The 22057-nt window shown below is 38.2% G+C and overlaps 2 protein-coding genes across 4 annotated transcripts in view; one reads left to right on the top strand and one right to left on the bottom strand.

Annotated features, from left to right (window-relative positions):
* LOC128986068 (uncharacterized) overlaps positions 1-8974 on the bottom strand; it is a 63627-nt gene extending 54653 nt beyond the window's left edge. For 2 of the 3 annotated variants that reach the window (XM_054406173.1, XM_054406191.1), the window contains exon 1: positions 8763-8892. The gene's annotated coding sequence lies outside the window, so the exon portion shown is untranslated. Of the gene's footprint in view, positions 1-8762 lie in introns of all 3 variants that reach the window. The other variant, XM_054406182.1, reaches the window with a different exon arrangement.
* A 3311-nt stretch (positions 8975-12285) lies between these two features.
* Positions 12286-22057, top strand: part of LOC128982947 (calmodulin-like protein 4) — a 30951-nt gene continuing 21179 nt past the window's right edge. The window contains exon 1 of the mRNA XM_054402047.1: positions 12286-12616. Coding sequence (XP_054258022.1) covers positions 12614-12616 — 3 coding nt within the window. The 5' untranslated portion in view covers positions 12286-12613. The remainder of the gene's footprint in view (positions 12617-22057) is intronic.

A 22057-nucleotide genomic window follows, 5' to 3' on the forward strand; every position in this document is an offset into this window, starting at 1 on the left:
CCTGACTTGAGTCAATTTGTAAAACAGTAGGCCTATTGTTACTGAAATTGGCTCATGAATAAAGACCTTATTTATTTATATATAAAAGATAAAAACTAGATGACTAACATAAATAATATATTTGTATACCTTGAAACATGTACTAAAACTTTAGTTTGAACCATATTTGCGTATTATTTCTATTACAAAATATATATAGAGAAAAACAAAGCTGTGTACTCTGAAACAAAGCTTTAAACTAAGTTTAAATTTTATATCTCCCTAATTACTGGTTTTAGAAAAATATTAGAAATACAAAAGTTGTAGGAAAACAAATCAGAAAAAAAAACAAATTGCAACACAAAAGCTTAAACATAGTGTTTCACTTATGATCAATTAAGTGAAACACTGCAATTTCTATGTTTGGAGGGGAGTGGGGGAAGCCGTGGCCTAGTCGGCCTACTGGTAAATCCGGCACTGGCCATTAACGACTTTATTAATCCTTACAAAAAGTACTATTTATTAACGTACTCCGCATGTAAGTTATTTTGATGAGAATAAATAAAAAAAGAACCTCTATAGAATATGTAAGTTAAACTGGTCTAAGTTAGTTGAAAGTTTCCTGCAGTGATAAGTTAAGCTCAGTTATTTTGGTTTTTGCTTTGCAGTTATTTGGCTTCCTGAAGTGTGAAAATTCTTGCTGGTGGTTAACCTGATGAGATGTCCAAACACCTATAGCGATGCAGTTATATGTTTTCATAAAACTTATTTAGGTGCTTGCAGCTGTTAAGTTGAGTTTCAGTTGGTTTAAGCGATGAACATGTTAGAAGTTAACCTAAACCTAATAATCCTATTTTTATTTCTGTACCTGTACCTAATTATTTAGTATAGGTGCCTCCAAACGAATTTTTAATTTTGTTGTCTAGCATTACAGTTTTTTACCTCCTGAATCCAAATATAGGCTACCATTATTTTTCACCTCTGATAAATATTCTAAAGATATTGCCGTAACATTACAATAAACAAGGTAGGACGGATGACATTTACAAGTGGAATGAACTGTAGGTGAAGTGAGCCAACAGCTGATTGTTTTCAATCATAGGTAAGCAAATGGAAGTGACAACTTTATTAGCTGACTATTAGCTATGCTAGACCTAGGAGTTATGGCATTATCACTTAGATAAATCCCGCAAAATAACCAATGGATTTTATCTAAGTGATAATGCCGTAACCCCTAGGGCCTGAAGTACGGTAATGTGAAAAACAATTCCGGGCTCGTGCCTAGCGTCCTAGGACAAAAAAAGAAAAAAAAATTAGCTAACTCTGATTCTGCAATTTGAAAATCACCTGATTAAGTTACACTTTTCACTTTAATGTTATTTATTATTGTTGCCAGTATTTTATTCTTATTAATGATTCATATTTCCCCGTTTGGAAATAAAAGAATAAAATGGTACTATTCTAACATAACCTAACCAAACCAAACTTCTAGAACAATAGCAAACTCCTTTTGGGGTCAGAAAAGACATGTCAGGATCCATCAGGACCGAACACATCATTTAAACTCTCAACAAATGACACTGTTTGGGTTCCAGTTAAAAGAGTTCAACGACGGAAAATTACTCCATTAGAGTTATCAACCACATCTGGAAGAAATTACAATATTTTACAAAAACTGTGCAAAGAGATTTCAACTTTATTCAACTCTTTGATTAAATATTGAATCAATACTGTATATAGGATATGTGATCCCTATGACATTTTTTACACGATGATTAATGTCTTATCAGAAACGATTTAACATTTTTAATACATATAGCCTACGTTTCTTGAAAAAGTGTCAATAAAACCAAAATGAATATGAAAGTTTATTGCGTAAGTCTCCATTTAATCTAGGCCTAATAAAGTTTTATTTGTGTGTATAACATAGTAACATACCCTTTCAAAACAAGTAAATATAAACTGATTAGCTTAGTCGACTACTTGTTCTAACGCTACTTGTTATGCTATTTTCGCCCAACTTTGATGTTGCATATCTTCTAAACTAAGTTGAGTCTCAGTGATCAAACTTATACATCATAATTACAACAACTAGCCTACAAGTACTTATGACAGAATTTTGATTGATTTTGATTTAGTCCCTTTTGTGATATAAGATCTTGAAAATGGCGGAAATCGGATAATCCACCATATTTATAGACCTATAAAGAAAAAAGGATAAGACTTTCATTACCCAAACTTGAGATTTCGACTGTCTCATATGCCAACTTTAAAATAGAAAAAATATCAAACGTGAGTAATTACTTTTTCTTATGAAAATATTGCAGGGAAAATAACATTTTCACCGCTGAAATCTTTTTTTTTACGTTTTAGCATTTTACATGCTAGACAACATATTTATGTCATTTATTAGGCCTAGGCCTATATATCATTTTTAAGCCCATTTCTTGCTGAATATTTTGGTTTTTAATTTGTCCTGATATCTTTGAAAATAGAAAAGCTATTAAATGTTTAGCAAACGTTGGTTTTTGTAAAAAAAAACGCACGTTTCGTTCAAACAAAAATGGTCACCAAAAAATAATGACAAGTTGGCAAATATTTGATAAATCTACAATGCACTACTTTAGATGTCTTTAGATGTTTTTAGGTGTCTAGCCTACTTACAGTGTATTTTTCATGTTGAAACCAAAAATGCCATCAGTTTTTGTCGGGGAGATTCATAAGTGGCCGTAAAACGAAGGTTAAAATTACGAATCTAAGGTTCATTGAGCTATACTGATGGTAATATGGCGTGGTCTGGACGGGTCCGTAAGTGGACTGTGGACTGAGTGAGGAGGAGAGCAAACAGCTGTTTATCAAATCAAATCAAATAATTTATTGTTCATAAACATATACAATGCGAATGCATAGACAAAAGTCACCAGTGTCAAAATAAAAGTCATCAAAAGTCAGTCAGATAAAGAATAAAATTTCAATGTACCGTATATTAAACAAAAAGAATTACCTCTTAGTGTACATACCTGGGATCACTCAAAATGTAGGGTAGTTTTTCCAAACTGTTACGCAGAATCGGTATTTAAATCTGAAATTTTTTATGAATACGGTCTTTTTAACTAGCCAATTCTTCAAAGCAATTTTGAATTTAGTGCCTTCTATCCTTCATATTGTTTGGTAGGAGGTTGAAATAAATTGACCCCATCACAAAAGGACTTCGGCCAAGGTTTATAGGCCTACTCGACTTAATGCGGAATGAAATCAATTAGGCTAGTTTTGAAACCAAATAATCAGTTCTTATTTAGGCATGTGAGGAAGGTAGGTCGGGTTTTATGCCTACCTATATCGAATGAAACAATCGAATAATCGATATTTTCATTCGGTTGTTTGTGTAGGAACTTCAAAATGTACGGTAGCCATATATTGTTCACATCAGAGTTGATTATAAACGGTTTTCACTGTTCAAAAATTTGGCTCATCACGGTAGCCTATTAAGTTAACTTACGCTGGTGGCCATTCTAGGCGTCACGGCGAACGAGCGTAATACGCTCGTTGGCCACTGCTAGGGTTAACAAGGCCTAAACTTAGAGTTTGGAAGTTCTTAAAAAACTTTTAACCCTCCGAGTGTCCCTTGTTTTGCCTTAATGTATGCCTATTTTTTGCTCATTTGCAAGGTATTACTTATTAAAACGGATCTGAGAAACTTGAAAACAATGTTAATTAATTGGTGTGAACCTGGCAATAACTCCAGCCATAAGTAGTGCGCGCGCCCGAAAAAATCTATTACTGGCCGCTTTGCGGCAAAATACGTCCGCGATGCATATTACGGATTATGCCAACAGATAGAGGACACTTTAACGGACACGACAGTATCAACATTATGTACCTGGGGAGTAGGTTAAGGGGGGTAAAATGAGCAATAAGTAGTGCGCGCGCTACAAAAAATCTATTGCTGGCCGTATTACGGCAAAATACGTCCGCGATGCATATTACCGATTATGCCAACAGATAGAGGACACTTTAACGGACACGACAGTATCAACATTATGTACCTGGGGAGTAGTATAAGGGGGGTAAAATCGGCAAAAAGTAGTGCGTGCGCTACAAAAAATCTATTGCTGGCCGTATTGCGGCAAAATACGTCCGCGATGCATATTACCGATAATGCCAACAGATAGAGGACACTTTAACGGACACGACAGTATCAACATTATGTACCTGGGGAGTAGTATAAGGGGGGTAAAATCGGCAAAAAGTAGTGCGCGCGCTTCAAAAATTCTATTGCTGGCCGTATTGCGGCAAAATACGTCCGCGATGCATATTACCGATGATGCCAACAGATAGAGGACACTTTAACGGTCACGACAGTATCAACATTATGTACCTGGGGAGTAGTATAAGGGGGGTAAAATCGGCAAAAAGTAGTGCGCGCGCTACAAAAAATCTATTGCTGGCCGTATTGCGGCAAAATACGTCCGCGATGCATATTACCGATGATGCCAACAGATAGAGGACACTTTAACGGACACGACAGTATCAACATTATGTACCTGGGGAGTAGTATAAGGGGGGTAAAATCGGCAAAAAGTAGTGCGTGCGCTACAAAAAATCTATTGCTGGCCGTATTGCGGCAAAATACGTCCGCGATGCATATTACCGATGATGCCAACAGATAGAGGACACTTTAACGGACACGACAGTATCAACATTATGTACCTGGGGAGTAGTATTTAAGGGGGGTAAAATCGGCAAAAAGTAGTGAGCGCGCTACAAAAAATCTATTGCTGGCCGTATTGCGGCAAAATACGTCCGCGATGCATATTACCGATGATGCCAACAGATAGAGGACACTTTAACGGACACGACAGTATCAACATTATGTACCTGGGGAGTAGGTTAAGGGGGGTAAAATGAGCAATAAGTACCGTAGAATGGGGTGAATAGAAACACTTTTTGACTTTTAAGCTTCTGTAAAACCGATATTTTTAATTTTTAAATTTTCAACACTAGCTCATATTTTCGGTCTTGAACTCCTCTACTCATACCAGTTTTCAAATTTTTTTTCTTTTTAATCATTAAGCAGAAAAAAAATAAAATATGGCTGTTTCTATTCACCCCGCACTTTGGGGTGAATAGAAACACTGTGTTAAATTGATGATTGTTGCTTTTCCTCACTTACCAGGGGCAATAGAAACATGAAATTTATGCTTGTTAGCTTAGGTTGTTGTAAATAAAAACATTTAAAGTTAATTAACACATTTATTTATAAGTACGAAGTATGAAAACGTCGTTTTCATAAACCCTTATCCAAACAAATCGGAGAACATAAATGACAATGGGTGAAATCAGAATAACAAAATCTTACATAGAAACCAACTAAATGAAGAGTAAAATCAGACAAATCTTCCTCAAAATACAACACTCCCTTAAATCTACAAGTTGTACACGGCTTGGGAGTTGGAAGCCGATCGTACTACGTCATCGACTTTGAAGAGGGCCTCTTAATCTGTCTCTCAGAACTTGTTGGTTTGCGCAATTTTCTTGATGAATCTTCCTATTTAACCTTCCTCGTCAAATTCAATAACTTTCGCAACATATAAACGATAGCAAGTTTTGTTTTTCCCCATTACTTTGACAATTACATGATCATGAAGGGACAACTTTGAAGACTCACTGATGTCTTGAGCTAGGTATGCTGGTTCTTCTTCATCAAATTGTTCGTCTTTGTCACTTTCTTCCAGTGTGACTGATGTAGAATCATCTTCATCTCTGGTATTTTTTTTTCTTTTTTGGGGGGTTTTCTGGGCACCACAGGTTAAAAAAAGTGTTTCTATTCACCCTGGTTTTGCAAAATCATGACATAACCTAAATTAAAAATAAAGTAAAAAAATATAGTTTATTCTAAGGCTAATCTATTAACACACTTGGTTTTAAGATACCTAAGACAATATAAAAAATGGTTATTAACATAAATACATGTAATAGGTTCATACTTAGAGAGAAAGTTTTGAAAAGAATGTTTTTCGCCAAAATTTTCAAATTATGTTTCTCATCATCCAACATCCGAAGCAGTGATACCAATATGCTAAACTAATTTTTCCCAGGTAGATAGGATATGGTTATAATGGGGGAAAATAATTCCCTTATATAAAGTCAATGTATAACAAAGTTATAAAAATGTGAATCATTCATTGAAGTTTTGTTTCTATTCACCCTGTTGTTTCTATTCACCCCATTTTACGGTAGTGCGCGCGCTACAAAAAATCTATTGCTGGCCGTATTACGGCAAAATACGTCCGCGATGCATATTACCGATTATGCCAACAGATAGAGGACACTTTAACGGACACGACAGTATCAACATTATGTACCTGGGGAGTAGGATAAGGGGGGTAAAATCGGCAAAAACTAGTGCGCGCGCTACAAAAAATCTATTGCTGGCGCTTTGCCGATAATCGGTAATATGTGTTAATTTGGTTTTATGGAGACCCAAACTCAACATAATTACAATACAAGAAAAAAGAATATTATCAAACCTGTAGCTCATAATTTACAAATATTCGAGTCATCACCACAATACATTGGTCCAAAAATCTTAAATAACTTACCAACAAGTTTAACTACTCTAGAAACTCCCTATAAGTTTAGACTTTATTTAAAAGAATGGCTCAAGACTAAATCTTTTTTTTCATTGGCAGATTATTTTAAGGACTGCTGGAATTAGGTATAAGTAAACCTTCACACTCCTGCTGGCTCAATTTTTTTGTCATGTAAAAATGTTGTATTTTGGGAAGATTCAGTTGTTTTATGTAAATACAGATGTATTAGTTTTATCTATTAGTTTTAAGTCTTTATTTAACCATTGACAATATGTCCTGTTATTATAATGTAATGACATGTAACTCAATAAATAAATAAATAAATATGCATCGCGGACGTATTTTGCCGCAATACGGCCAGCAATAGATTTTTTGTAGCGTGCGCACTACTTTTTGCCGATTTTACCCCCCTTATACTACTCCCCAGGTACATAATGTTGATACTGTCGTGTCCGTTAAAGTGTCCTCTATCTGTTGGCATCATCGGTAATACGCATCGCGGACGTATTTTGCCGCAAAGCGGCCAGCAATAGATTTTTTGTAGCGCGCGCACTACTTTTTGCTGATTTTACCCCCCTTATACTACTCCCCAGGTACATAATGTTGATACTGTCGTGTCCGTTAAAGTGTCCTCTATCTGTTGGTATCATCGGTAATATGCATCGCGGACGTATTTTGCCGAAAAACGGCCAGCAATAGATTTTTTGTGGCGCGCGCACTACTTATTGCCAAGTTATTGCCAGGTTCACACAAGTTGTTAATTATACTGTTCTATATAGGCCCTACCATTTTGTTTGGAAAATCATGGGCTTCAATTTTATACATAGAAGATAAGGAACATTTGGTTGAAAAAAATTTTTTAGGTAAAAAAAATAAATTTTGGAAAATTTTCAAAAAAAAAGGTTTGCGCTCAATGAAATTGTATAAATTATAGGCCTATAAATATTTGAAAATAGCCACTTTGTTCTAAATTGTATGAGGATTACAAATATATAATAATATAAGGAAGTAGATTTGCAAATAAATAAGTTACCCTATGGGCAAAAAACAGATTTCAGTACATAGGCCTAGAGTTTAGCTAAGAATGCGTAGCCTAACCATAGCTAGGAATCTGGCTGATAATTTACATCAATATCACTACCTACTTCTTCAGGATCATCAACCAGCCCTTCAAAATCACTTAAATCTTCTTATAGGCTAATGCACCACGTAAGTATATCACTACTTTTGATTTTTAACACTAAAACAATGATAAACGTAATAAAACACATCAGTCATCGGTCCGAGGTTATAACCAAGCTGTTTACAAATACGCACGTCAGCTGTCTGCTACAATATTTTCGGAACTAAAATGAATATAGCCTAGCGCTTAGAGACAGACCTCCGGAGAAAGCTCTGAATCTGTCAAATAAAACAATACCTAACTCGATCCAGTTCAAGGGTACAGTTTCTTAACTGGGCTACTTACGCTAATATCGATTGAAACTATCGATTCGATTAGTAAACCTTCATGCGATTTTTTCACCATCAGCAAGTTTGGTTGGTTAGGTTAGGTTAAGATAGTTTAATTTGATAATAAAGATATTTAAAAATATCGATTATTAATCAATATTTTCAATTCGATAGTTTCAATCGACATTAGCATAACTTAGCCCAGTTAAGAAACTGTACCCCAGTTCAATCCGATTTTGTCAGTCATAGAGCCTTCGCCGTAAACAGTGTTTGTGAGTCGCTGCAGCGACACAAAACACAACACAAAGTGTGTTATGTGTCGCTGCAGCGACAAATAACACTCGGAGGGTAAAATAATTTCCTTTATCTTTATTAATTGAAATTTGTGCATAGCCTAGGCCTATCATAGAAGGTTGTCCCACGTTTCAGTTGGGAATTCCTAGGCCTAAGTTTACTCCAAGGTGGTGAAAACCAACCAGGTAACTAAGTCTGAAGCCATCAAAAACTAACTTAAGACACATGATAAGTTTCTTTTGCCTGGTATGTTAGGTTTATTTTTAAGTTAAGAGCTGTGTGACAGCCTAGCAGGAGACATGTTAATGAATTTCGTTGAAAATTCAAATTAGTGACAGAACTTCATAATATTGGTCCAATTGAATGCCTAGCTTAAAAAGTTAAGCAATTTTAGCCTAATTAACTTACTAACTTGAACCGCTTTGCCATTTCAAAGATAAATACCTTCAGCGGAGATGGGTCACCCCACTTCTTCGAGCACTAACTTATTTTGACAGTTATATTTTTCTTAAAATTAAATTTTAAAATATAAATTAAGGAAAGGACTGCACCTTGATAAGCCACGAGGTTCGCGATCAAGAATTGAAATGCCGGAAAATCAAGATCACTACACTACACTAGTTTCAATTCGCTACTACAACTTCGATTCGACTCTCCTCTACCTTACTTGACTTCAACGGCAGCGAGGAGGAGAGGAGAGGAGTCAGGGAGATGGAGATGCCGATATGCGCATGGCGACTGGTTAGGCGTTTTTGGAAGGCAGATGGCACCCGGTAGGCAAGGAATATCACTATGCAGCACAGCCACCAAGATATAAAAATAACTGGGTCTGACCATAGACAAAAAGAATTAAATAGAATATTTAATTCTTTTTGTCTATGGTCTGACAGGAGTATGTTTTATCATAGATAAAACATACTCCCTGGTTAGTCTATGGTTTTATCTATGGTCTGACTTAGGGGAGGTACGAATGAGGCATTAGTTTAAAATTCCTTCGTGAACAGCGCTGTAGTAGAGAGCACTTTGGCAATGAAAATTTACTAATCGCAAAAATAGTTCTGTTCATAAAATAAAATTATAAATGCCTCATTATTCAATTTTACAATTTTCCGGTTTTGCCAAAAAATGTGTATCATCATACAGTATGATCTTGTAAATCATTGTGATAATTTCTCGTAATTATCACGATGATATCATCATGTCAACATATTTTACATAGGAAGAAGCTCATATCGTGGTCTTGTTGCTATCGAACGTCTACCTTTTGTCATAAAGCAGTTATCCGGTTTTACAAAATAATTATTTATTTATTATTTAAGATTCATTTAGTTGACCCCGAAAGCAGGTTTATTAATGCAATGGTCTCTACACGAGTATTGAGATTGAGAAGAACAGTAGTTTCTTTTCCAGTTGGCTTTCAGAGCAACTTTGCTTTGAGGCCGGGTCGGGAGTATGTTGAGAGTTGAGATGCAAGTGGTGCAACTCGTAACGCAGCACACGGCAGAACCCTGTGCCGCCATGTTTCATACAGTGCCGGGTAAGATGAGACGCACGCGTGTACTAGCACGGCCACTTAAGGCGGCCGTGGTACTAGGCGAGAGTTAGGAAGTCTTTGATACCTTTACCTACCTTGAATAAAGCAGCCGTTGAACAGTATGCTGGAATGGGCATTGCCATGATAAAAACTCAAACACACACACACACTCAGAAATGCATCTCCGTTTAAGTGACTTGGCCAATTATTGTGGCCATTCCATTGCTTCCTCCAGGCACGGCCACCTTTTCCAGGGCCCAACCAGTTGTATCTATTTTTAGCTCAGTCAGTTCAGATGGGTCACGAATATTAGAATATAAACGGCATAAATCAAAAACATAAACAAATTATGTCACTGGCTTGAAAATAAACATGATAATAAGTCAATAAGTCATTTTATTAGGCCAGATAAACATATACAATATGCATTAGCCAAGTCAAATTAGGTAATCTTAATTGATAAAACATATTGATTATCTTAGAGTGAAAACAACTAAAGTACTTACAAGCAACCACTCAACTAAGTTAACTCAAGTTAATTCAACAAGTGCCAACAAGTAAAAGTCTACCAGAGTTTTCACGGACGCTGTATACTGCCTTATCTAACAGGATGGACTTTAACTCCCTTCTGAATTTACCCACGTCCTGTTCAGCCTGTAATGGGAAAGGGAGGTTATTGAAGAGTTTCACAGCATTGTGAAAGTGCCTCTGGAAAAATGCAGTTGAATGACGGGGAATGGCAAGGTTTGAAGTGTTCCGGAAAGCTCTTATCTGTGGTTGACTGTAGTGGTGAAAGATGATATGTTTTTCTTAGCGAATGACAACGTTTCCAGAATATAGATGGATGAAAAGGTAAGGATTCTGAATGATCTGAATATTTCTTTGCAGGAGTGACGTTTTGGAAGGGAGAACACAATACGGATCGCCTTCCTCTGGAGTCTGAACAAAAACAGTGTTCTTTGAGTTTCACAACCCCATACAGGAATGGCGTATGTCAGATAGGGATATATGAGCCCGTAGTATGCAGACAGGAGAACATCGGAGTTGGCTGTTTGTCGGAGCATTCGAAGCATGAAAATATCTACCGAAACCCTTTTTACTACCTGCTCAATATGTTGATGAAATCTGAGATTTTCATCAAGGAGGACTCCAAGGAAATTCACATTTGGGGAGAAACAGATTATGGTTTCGTCTAACAGGACATTTAAGACTGTGATTTTTCTGGGATCGTCTATTATAAATTTGAAATTGCAGAAGTTGGGTTTTCTCAGGATTTAGGAATAGATGATTCTTTTCGCACCATTCAAGAAGACAGTTTGATTCGATAAAAGCGATTTGTTCTAACACCTCCATACTGGGATTGGAGATAGTGAGGGAGGTGTCGTCGGCAAATAAGCATATATTTGCCTTCTTCACACTTGGTAGGTTGTTTATGAAAATGAGGATATCATCTTCTATTTATATATAAAATCCAATGTATGTTTTGTATATTTGTATGTTTGTCCTTTATGGACTCCGAAACCGCTCGACGGATTGTAATGAAACTTTTAGGCATTATTAAGCATTATTCAAGGATGGTTTGTGTGAAGTTTGGTGCAGATCCGTCAATAGGGCTCCGCCCCAGTGGCTCTGCATGGAGTTTCCCATGTTAACCTTACGAGTACTCATATTTAAATGGAACTAGCTGGCCCGACAGACGTCGTCCTGTCCTATTGTGGTTTTATGTCACATGCTCGTTCATTTTCAAGATGAGCTCGTTCGCATGGCTCAATAACGTCCTGGTTGAAGTTCGTTCGCTACGCTCACTCACCTTTAGGTTGGAGCTCGTTCGCTGCGCTCACTTGCCTTCAGGTTAGCTCAGGGTGCAGCACTATATTTTTTTTAATTTATGAGAACAGCTAATTTGCAACCAAAAGGTGAGTGAGCGTAGCGAACGAACTTCAACTTGGAGGCGAGTTAGCGTAGCGAACGAGCTAACCTGAAGGCAAGTGAGCGCAGCGAACGAGCTCCAACCTAAAGGTGAGTGAGCGTAGCGAACGAACTTCAACCAGGACGTGATTGAGCCATGCGAACGAGCTCATCTTGAAAATGAACGAGCATGTGACATAAAACCACATTCACAATAGGACAGGACGACGTCTGTCGGGCCAGCTAGTTAATATTTAAAAATAACTGGCAAACCAGTGTTGTATTGGCATTTTTGTCAGTGACGTCATTTAGATTTGTTTTATATCCTTGCCAACCGTTTCTCTTCTTATAATCGAATATAATCTTATAATGATATAATCTTATGGCTCGTGACTCCGACTCGTGAGTCTGGGTGATACTGGTATTGGATGGATTTGGATTGGGCGACGACGACGCGTAAAATGAAAAATGTCATGTCAAATGTCAAACTCAAACTGTCAGTTCCAGAGATCTCCAAACTAAAGTGCTAAAAACCCAACCCTCTCCTTTTAATTTGAGGTTAACTTAATTTAACTTATAGCGTTATATCTTTACAAATCACTTGTTTTGTTACGACCTTTTAAATAGGCATACAGAATATTTTTATTAACGTTGTTGTCAATTAATTATTGCTAAGATTGTTGAAATGCTGAAAAAGTTAGAAACCAAGGCCCAATAGAAAATTAAAATGTACTGAGTATTAGTTTATTTGCTTTGCAAAGGACTTTTGGCAAGATTGTACATTTCGTGGAGTCATAGGCCTAGCGCATTAAAGGAATAATTTGTATCAATCTCAGAAACTTACAACTGAAAAATGGTATGTACAATGCATGATATTCCAAGGTTCTTTGTTGGGATTTAGAAAAGTTTTCTAGGGTAGGCTAGGCCTTAGTTACTGACCCGTCTTGTACTAAGTAAATTAAGTTAGCCTATATAAACTTACTAAACGGGTACAGTTTCTTAACTGGGCTATGCTAATATCGATTGAAACTAGTATAATAATAGTAAATAGGCCTAAGTTATCGATTGAAAAATAAAATTAAACAATTGATTAACAAGACTAACACTGTTTGGCAAATTGTAAAAACAGAAACAAATAGGCCTATTCTGGCAGTAAAATGGATAAATTTCCATTTTTATCTGAATCCGCAAACATAAAAAATCAGTTATAAATTATGTTAACAAATTCTTTACAGAAACTTGCAAACTTCTAAATGTTAATTCTGATCCTGAGAGCTCAATAACATTTTTACAAAAAGGGGTCCAACCTAATTCCATCTTAATATTTTTGAAAACTACAGATCCTCAAGAAATTCAGCAAATAATAATTAAGGACTTAAAACCTTCCAAATGTGGATGGGATAATAGCTATTTACATCACGCAGGTGAATGTTGTGCAACGAGCGGAAGCGAGTTGCATAATTCACCTAAGAGATGTAAACACACTCTTACGCAACGTGTAACGTACAAGATTTTACCTGACCCGACAATATAGGCCTACATGGGTTTACGTACCAATATTTTTCATTATCCATTTCATTCATCGTCTAACAGTAACGTTCTTTTAGAAACAAAAGCTAGGTTAGGAAAATACTTTATAGCATAACAATAACATTCAAGCGCACAGCTGATTTCTAGCGTTGAACGTCGATGCCTCCATAGAGGTATATTTTTTTAAGTTAAGCACTCAATGTTATTTAAATGGGTTTCATTACATCACCGAGTGAGATTTTTTCAACTTAACATCACTCGAGAAGTAAGGAAGTTGTGTACATCACGCTTGGGATAGGGAAGTTTAACATGGCGAGTTAGGTAAAATAAGTTACCGGTATCACCCTTCATCTGAAAACAATGTTCATCTTTTATTTCAATCCCACTTGCTCATTTAATCAACACACTGCACTTTATACAGGTGTGTTTCAGGATGTACTAAGGTCTCAAACGTGCCTACCAGTTAAATAACTAGGTGGCGTTCGCAGAGGCATCCCCACAAAATTGAGCGGAGTCATCAAGGGTTCATATTATTATTTTTTTGTCATACTGCAGTAAAAACAGTCGTTTTTAATACATGCGTTGCGGGTCTAAAGTAGCATTTTTACTCTTTAGGGAGTAAAAATAGTTTTTAGCCTCTATGGAGTAAAAATCAGCTGATGTCAATTCAGTTGTAAATTTATATTGTAAACGATTGTATGTATCGAAATATGTATCGATTCATGCTTCGTAATCATTTTAACCTACAGTCTACAGTCTCTTCCCATAGCATTTTAGCATTGCAGATACATTAATCCATTCCCACACTCAAAACTGCTCACCTTTAGTACTTGCTTCACCACTCCCTACGTCGTGGACATGTTTCCCTCTCTTCCCATAGCATTTTAGGATTGCAGATACATTAATGTAATCTCCAAAGACAGTTCCCACACTCTGCACTGCAAGCCTTACTACTTCTTTCACCATTTCCTACATCGTGGGGCCTGTTTCCTTCCCTTCTCATAGCATTTAAGTATTAAATACATTTATCTAACTGCCCAAACGGTTCCCCCACTCTGCATTGCCAGCCTTTACTACTTCCTTCATCACTTCCTATGTCGTGGGGCCTGTTTCCTTTCCTTCTCAAAGCATTTTAGGATTAAAGATACATTAATCTAACTGCTACAGACGGTTCTCACACTATGCTCATACTTTACTACTTCCTAAGCCACTTCCTACATCGTGGACCTATTTTCATCACTTTCCATAGCATTTTGGTATTTTAGATACGTTAATCTAATTGCCACAAACATTCCCCACACTCCGCACTGCTAGCTTTTACTACTTTCACCATTTTCTATGTTGTGGGGATGCTTCCATCCCTTCTCATAGCATTTCAGCATTGCAGATACATTAATCTAACTGCTACAAACGGTTTCCAGTTCCCACACTCCACACTGCTCACCTTACTACTTCCTTCACCTCTTCTTACGTCGCGGACCTGTTTTCCTCTCTTCCCATAGAATTTTAAGATTGTAGATACCTTAATGTACACAACTTAAAAAAAAAAGTAAACGGTACAAACATACTGGTTCAAGACCTTACCAACCTATTCATAAGTTGGGATCCAAGGGTTGTGTTTATTTCAATTTATTACTTTTAGTAGTAAGTACCCACACTCCGGACAGCTCGCCTTGACTACTTCCTTCACCACTTCCTACGTCACGGACCTGTTTCCCTCCCTTCCCATAGCATTTTAGGATTGCAGATACCTTAATCTAATTGTCATAAACAGTTCCCACACTCCGGACTGCTCTCCTTTACTACTTCCTTCACCACTTCCTACGTCACGGACCTGTTTCCCTCCCTTCCATATCATTTTAGGATTGTAGATACCTTGTTCCACACTGCGGACAGCTCGCCTTGGCTACTTCTTTCACCACTTCCTACATCGCGGGCCTGTTTTCCTCCCTTCCCATAGCATTTTAGGATTGCAGATACCTTAATCTAATCGCACAAACAGTTCCCACAGTCCGGACTGCTTGCCTTTACTACTTCCTTCACCACTTCCTACGTCACGGACCTCAAGCTAGTGTCGTCATTTGATTATATTTATGATCCATACTGTTTCTGTTCCAATATCTGTGGAATAATGCTATCAGCTATTTCTTTATCTACTGCATTCAAAAGTCAACCGCTGATCATATGTCTTTGTTTATGTGTCAAATACTGCTTCCATAAGGATTACATTGAAACTTTGAGACCCAGTGGGGCGGATTCCTGAGAGACATTTTTAACGCCATATAGATGTTGGCACTCCTCGATATGGTCTTTATCACCATGCAAAATTTGGAAACGATTGATTCATCCGTCTAGGAGGAGTTTGCGTATTACGAAATGCATAAGAGTCGACGTATAAGAGCTTCGCTCGCTCCGCTCAGTAACAGGCAATCCAAAAGAACTAGGAACTAATTATAGGCCCATTTCATTACTGCCGATATCCTCAAAACTTTTTTAAGATTGTTTTTAATGTAATAGGTTGTATGATTACTTTGATAAATGTAAACTCTTTAATATGAATCAGTATGGATTTAGGAAGGGTAAAAGCACTGTAGATGCCATATTCAGATTTGTATCTGAGATCAAAAACTTTTGAGCAAGTTATGCATAAACAACTTTCAAAATTCGTAGAGGAAAATAATTTAATAAATAAATAGGCTAACATTATGGTTTTAGAGAAGGATGGTCAACAGTATGGTAGGTATGTCATTGCATTGATGCAGGAGTTTATTTCTGTGAATCTATAATTAATTCCACTGATTCAAACGAGAAAGTGGTTGGAAAATTCTTGGACTTAACAAAAGCCTTTGCTAGCATTTCACATGATTTAACTTACTTCTTTAAAAACTAGAGCCAATAGTGTTTGTTTATTTGCCGATGACATCAAAATAAAAATATTAGGTACTGTAGCCTAATTCAAATTCTGATGTAGAGGTCTCTTCTTTTAATGAACTTTCCAAATGTTTGAACTCCGAAAAATGCAGAGAAATGTCTCTAGTCAGACTAGTAGCAGAATAGGACGACGACGTCAACTTGCCCTCTCGCGCTCGGCTCCCCACTTGCCACTACAGCCCCTTAAACCCAGGCTTCACGAAGAAACGCACAAACTCTATTGAACATCAATTTATTACTTTTTTTGGTAGAATACTTACGAAAAGATTTTAATTTTGGCAATCTTTCATGATCTTAAATCTTATCTAACAGGGGCAGGTCGAGACCTTAAAGCACTTCATCCGAAATCAAATTATTTCGCACCCCAGACAATTACAAGTTATGGCACCCAATGAATGCCTGTAGTTTCCCAATTAGTTCATCCTCAGGAAGATATCTTCCTCTAGCCATATTCCCAAGAATTAAATCAGTCTAGCGTCAGAGAGCTCGTTACAATCAAAGAGTAAGTTATCAGCTGTCTCTTCTGAATTATCACAGTACCTACAGATCGGTTCACCATCATATAGGCCTAAGCCCATCCGTTGTAAATGTTTCCTGAATCGCCCATGACCAGTTATCAGTTCAACAGTTAATTTAATTCTTCTTGTGTCTAGCCTCAAGAGGTCAGAGGCAACCTTTTTGGAAGGCCTAAACCGAGTAAGCTTGCTGACCCTGAGAAGGGGAGCGTCGACCCAGCGTTTGCGATGCTTTTCCTTGGCCCATGACGCAATCGCAGAACATGCGCTGTTTCGTGAGATGCCACAGAAGGGTTGTGGGCCTATCATAGTTGTCGCAGAGGCAGTGTTTGCCAATCTATCTGCAGCTTCATTACCTTTTATGCCTGAGTGTCCTGGCACACAGCAAAGCGTAAGATCATTTCTCCTACCCAACTCAGACACAGAAGCAAGACAATCCCACACGAGCCTAGTGTTGAATTCGTAAGAGTTTAGTGCTTTTAAGGTCGCTTGACTATCAGTGTAGATATTGATTATTTTGTCTCTGATCTCTTTGTTAAGATGTTCACGAGCACAAACCAAGATAGCAGTGACCTCCGCTTGAAAAACGGTTGGGTGCGCGTCCATGGGAAGACAAATGCCAGTGCCTTCATTTATCCAATGCACACCTGCTCCAGTGCCCCCATTTTTTATCTTAGAACCATCAGTGTAGCATTCTAAATCACCTGGGGGTATGGGTTCTTTTCCGCCAGACCAATCCTTCCTATCTGGTATTAGTACTTTGAAAGGCTTTCCAAAGGAGTATTTTTTGGACATGTGATCTGAAGGCAGGTCCAACTCATCATTGTGTACCACCTGAACAATTTTGGAGTGCCCTTTATTTTTTCCTGTGGTTATCCATAAGTTTTCACATCTAAGGCGTTGGGCTGTTTTTTTTAGGTAGCATATCAAGCAGACAATCTAGAGCTGCGCCAGGACAGCTGCTTACTGCCCCAGTTATCATATTAAGAGCAAGCCTCTGAACTCCTGCCAAAGCTTTGACAGCTGCAATAGATTCTATCTTTGGCCACCACACAAGCGAACCATATGTAAGGGCGGGTCGGACAACAGATACATACAGCCAGTGCAAAAGTCTGGGCTGTAACCCCCATGTTCCACTTACCATCCGCCTGCATGTCATAAGGGACCACTTGCCATGTTGAATAACTTTTTGAAGATGAGGTCCAAAATTACACCTCGATACTTCACCTGATTCTGCAGCTTTATTTCAGTGCCCTGCAGTCTTAGTGGGCCGATCCCATCCAGTTTCCTCCTTCTTGTGAAGGGTACCACAACTTTTCTGGGATTAATAGAGAGCCCAACTTTCTGACACCAACGGTCCACCACCCTTAAAGCTCTATTCATAAGGTCAGTTATGGTTCCGTGGAACTTTCCAACCACAAGGATTGCAACATCATCAGCGTAACCTAAGGCGAAAACCCCACTTTCATTGAGGATCCTTATAAGGTCGTCTGCTACCAAATTCCAAAGGAGGAGAGAGAGATCCACACCCTGGGGGCAACCTCGAGTAGTTCTTGCCTCGATCGTGTCATTATGGAGTGAGAGCCTGACCTTCCTAATGTGAAGCAAGGATTCAATCCATCTACATATGATACCGTGAAATCCTCTAGCTCTCACCGCATTAAGAATCGCTGGGGTGCCAGTGTTATCAAAGCACCCTGAATATCGAGAAAGGCACCAAGGGCTACTTAACTGCTCTCTAGAGCCTCTCAATCTTGCTTACAAGTTAGTGCAGCGCGGTCTCGCATGATCTTCCTGAGACATACGCATGCTGATTGTTATGAATAGGATTTGTCCTGAGAGCTGTATCCATCATATATCTTGAGACCAATTTTCTATTATCTTAAGGAAGAAAGAAGATAGAGAAATGGGTCTAACTAAATGACTTAGGACCAGTGTAACTATCCCTCCCTGGTTTTGGAATAAATGCAATGCGAGAATTACACCACCCTGAGGGAATGTGTCCTAAGGCTAAGCTGGCTCTGAAAAGTTTACAGAGTGGGTGTATAATAGTGTCTAGACCTTCCTGCAAACAAACAGGTCTTACCTCATCAGGACCCGGCGATTTGAAGGGTCGTAATAGACCAACAGCCCATCATACCTTACTGAAGGTGACTATGCAGCAAGCAGTGCTCCACATAGAATAAGTGGCACGACGGCCCAGATTTGGCCGCTCTGAACTCACCTCCTCCTGCTGCACTTCAGAAACAATACAACCAGGGAAATGAGTTTTTGCCATAACCTTTAGTATTTCAGTAGGTTCAAAAGCCATTACACCATCCGGTCCCTCAACGGCACCAAAAATAACATGCCTGTCTCTAACAAGAACCTTATGTATTCTAGAAGTGTCCTTAATACTTTCTAAATTACCACAACAATTATTCCATGAAAGCCTTTTGGCCTTTCGTACTGCATGGTTATATTCTGTGAGAACAATATGGTATGTATCCCAATTAATTGTTAATTTTCTTAGCTCGCCTGAAGTGGGCCCTAACTCTCCTCCTAAGAGAGGCAAGTTCGGGACCCCACCAGCTAGCCCTATTGCTCTTACCCTTGCGCAAAGGACAATTATCCTCAAAGGATGTAACTATGCACCTAGTTAGACGGTCTGCCGCCTCGTCAAGCGCATCTACTGTATTTGTGAGAGATGTGTTCATATTCAATTGAGGCAATCTTGCCCCGAAAATCAGCTCTGAAGGAGGCCCAGTTGGTTTTACCTGGGCTCCTGAACAAGCGAGCTTTGCCACAAAAATCCCCAAACTTGAAGACAATGTGCTTATGATCAGACAGGGATGGCTCAATGGACACTGACCAGTCAATAATCCTGTCAGCCATACCCGCTGAACACAGGGTAAGATCAATTACTGATTGACCTATCCTGCTTAAAAAAGTTGGTTCTGAGCCTACGTTTGCAACAAGTAGGCCCCAAGAAGCTAGGTACTCTAGAAGTGACCTACCTCGGTTGTTGGTGTCCCTGCATCCCTAGGCCGTATTATGGGCATTGGAGTCGCAGCCTATCACGAGTTCAGCTCCAGACTCCTGTGCGAGGTCGACCATTCTTCTAACCTCGGCCGATGGGAACCATCCATCGTCGCCCTGTGGCATGTAAACAGAGGCCAGCAGCAGTTTTGTGTTAGATTTAGCACATACAGTCTTAATTACTGTTATGTCCCTCGAACAAAGCTTTAGAACTGGATTACATTTTAGCCCCTCTTCAACCCAAATGCAAGTTCTAGGGTGTGGTACAGGCGCGGAAATGATGCTACCCTTAATAGTGCCCATCCCCGCAATTCTAAAGTTATTGACCCAGGGTTCCTGAATCAAGGCAAAATCTAAGGACTGCTTAACCGTGCTCAGACAGAACACAGCCGTAGCAGCCTTACTGTGTTGTAGGTTCACTTGAAGGACCTGGGTCATCAGAGGGAGCACCAGAGATGACTCTGAGCTGCAGTTTCCCCAGGCCCAGGTAGATAATCCAGCCACAATCTTTCAGAACCTGCGCATTCATTTCATCAATAGCAGGAACAAGAAACTGATGATCATCCTTCCTCCTCCCACCAATGACGCGCCAGTCTTTTGTCGTGACACCAGGATTTTGCCGCTCAATCTGAACAAACACTTTAGAGGCTTCGACCTTGGCCAGACGCCTGTCAGTGCGGAGGAGCACTTTAGTCGTGCGCAACAGATCCTTGTAATCTGCTACAATGACCTCCATACTCCCCTCACCTCCCAGCGCTAGCTTCTTTCATGATTTGATTTAATATAAACGGCTAGGCCTATTTTAAAAATGTATTTCAAGCTAAAACAGTCATAATTCCTATTCTTTAAAACACACTATTTAACAGATTCTTTTTTGATTTTAGTTTTAACATGATTTATCTTGCTTTTTTCAGAAGTTCCAGAATATTATTTATTGTATAATTTGATGTGCCTCCATAAAGCCACAGACAACATAAAATAAATATGTGTGATGTAATTAGGGGCTAAGGAATAATATAGGCTACTAATTTTAAGGTTTTTAAATTACTAAGTTTTCAATCTTAACCCTTTTGATGCTAGAATTTTCTTTGTCATTTTTGTGAAAAATGCTAGAGCTATTTACTTATTTTGTCTGAAAAGTGCTAGGCTTACCACCGGGGGTAAAGTGTAGTGTGCAAGAAAAATATCTGTTACAATAAAAATTTTGAACCCAAAAGTTCTAAGAAACGATATAAGTGTGCCTCGATTGTATGAGAAATAGAAAAAAACCATCGCTGTTTTAAAACAACAACCGATACAGTAGACTCCCTCTTATCCGGACTCCTCGGGACCGAGGCCAGTCCGGATAACGGGTTTTCCAGTTAAACCGACGTTCCCAAAAACTCGTTAAAACGGACTGTTTACTGTGATATTCTACTTAAATTTAGGAGAGCATTGTATTGTATTGATCACTGGTCTCAAATCTTTCCCACGAGAACAAACGTTTCAGTACTGCCCACTTCCTGCCGATCTAGTCCAGTTAAACCAATGTGCTGATAAAAATTGTCCGGTTAAAGAAATGTCATTTCCGCCGAGTGTAGTCCGGCTAAACCGATGTCCGGTTAAAAGGTGTGCGGATAAGAGGGAGTCTACTGTATGCCTATTTAAAATAACACAGTCAAAAGTCGCGCCTTCATGATATATTGTCACTTAGCACTATTCGGATGAAACGCGAACAACGATGTATCGTTCCATAGCACTTTTCGGGAAAAAGACGCACAACGATATCTCTAATGCACGTACGCCTGAAGTCACTTTTTTCAAACATTTTTATCATGACTGTCCCAGTAGGATTTATTTATTTTATGCAATCCATGAAATTTCATTTTTTTTTTACTTCATTTAGTAAAATTGTACCCATAAAAATATTAAACTCAGCTGAACTTTTGCCAGTATGAGAAAAATGTATATAGTTAATTTTTATTGGATTCAGTAATAAGTTAATTTAATTTAAATAGAGGTAGCCTATAGAAAACATTTGGAAAGTTCATTAAAAGAATAGACCTCTACATCAGAATTTGAATAAGGCTACCTAATATTTTTATATTGATGTCATTGGCAAATAAACAAACAATATTGGCTCTGCTACCGTTTTTAAAGAAGTATGTTAAATCATGTGAAATGCTAGCAAAGGCTTTTGTTAAGTCCAAGAATTTTCCAACTACTTTCTCGTTTGAATCAATGGAATTAATTATAGATTCACGGAAATAAACTCTTGCATCAACGCAATGACATACCATCCTTCTCTAAAACCATATTGTTAT

This window comes from Macrosteles quadrilineatus, unplaced genomic scaffold (genome assembly GCF_028750875.1).
Source record: "Macrosteles quadrilineatus isolate MER2022 unplaced genomic scaffold, UCM_ALF_1.0 Scaffold_1__1_contigs__length_201487025, whole genome shotgun sequence".
NCBI lineage: Eukaryota > Metazoa > Arthropoda > Insecta > Hemiptera > Cicadellidae > Macrosteles > Macrosteles quadrilineatus.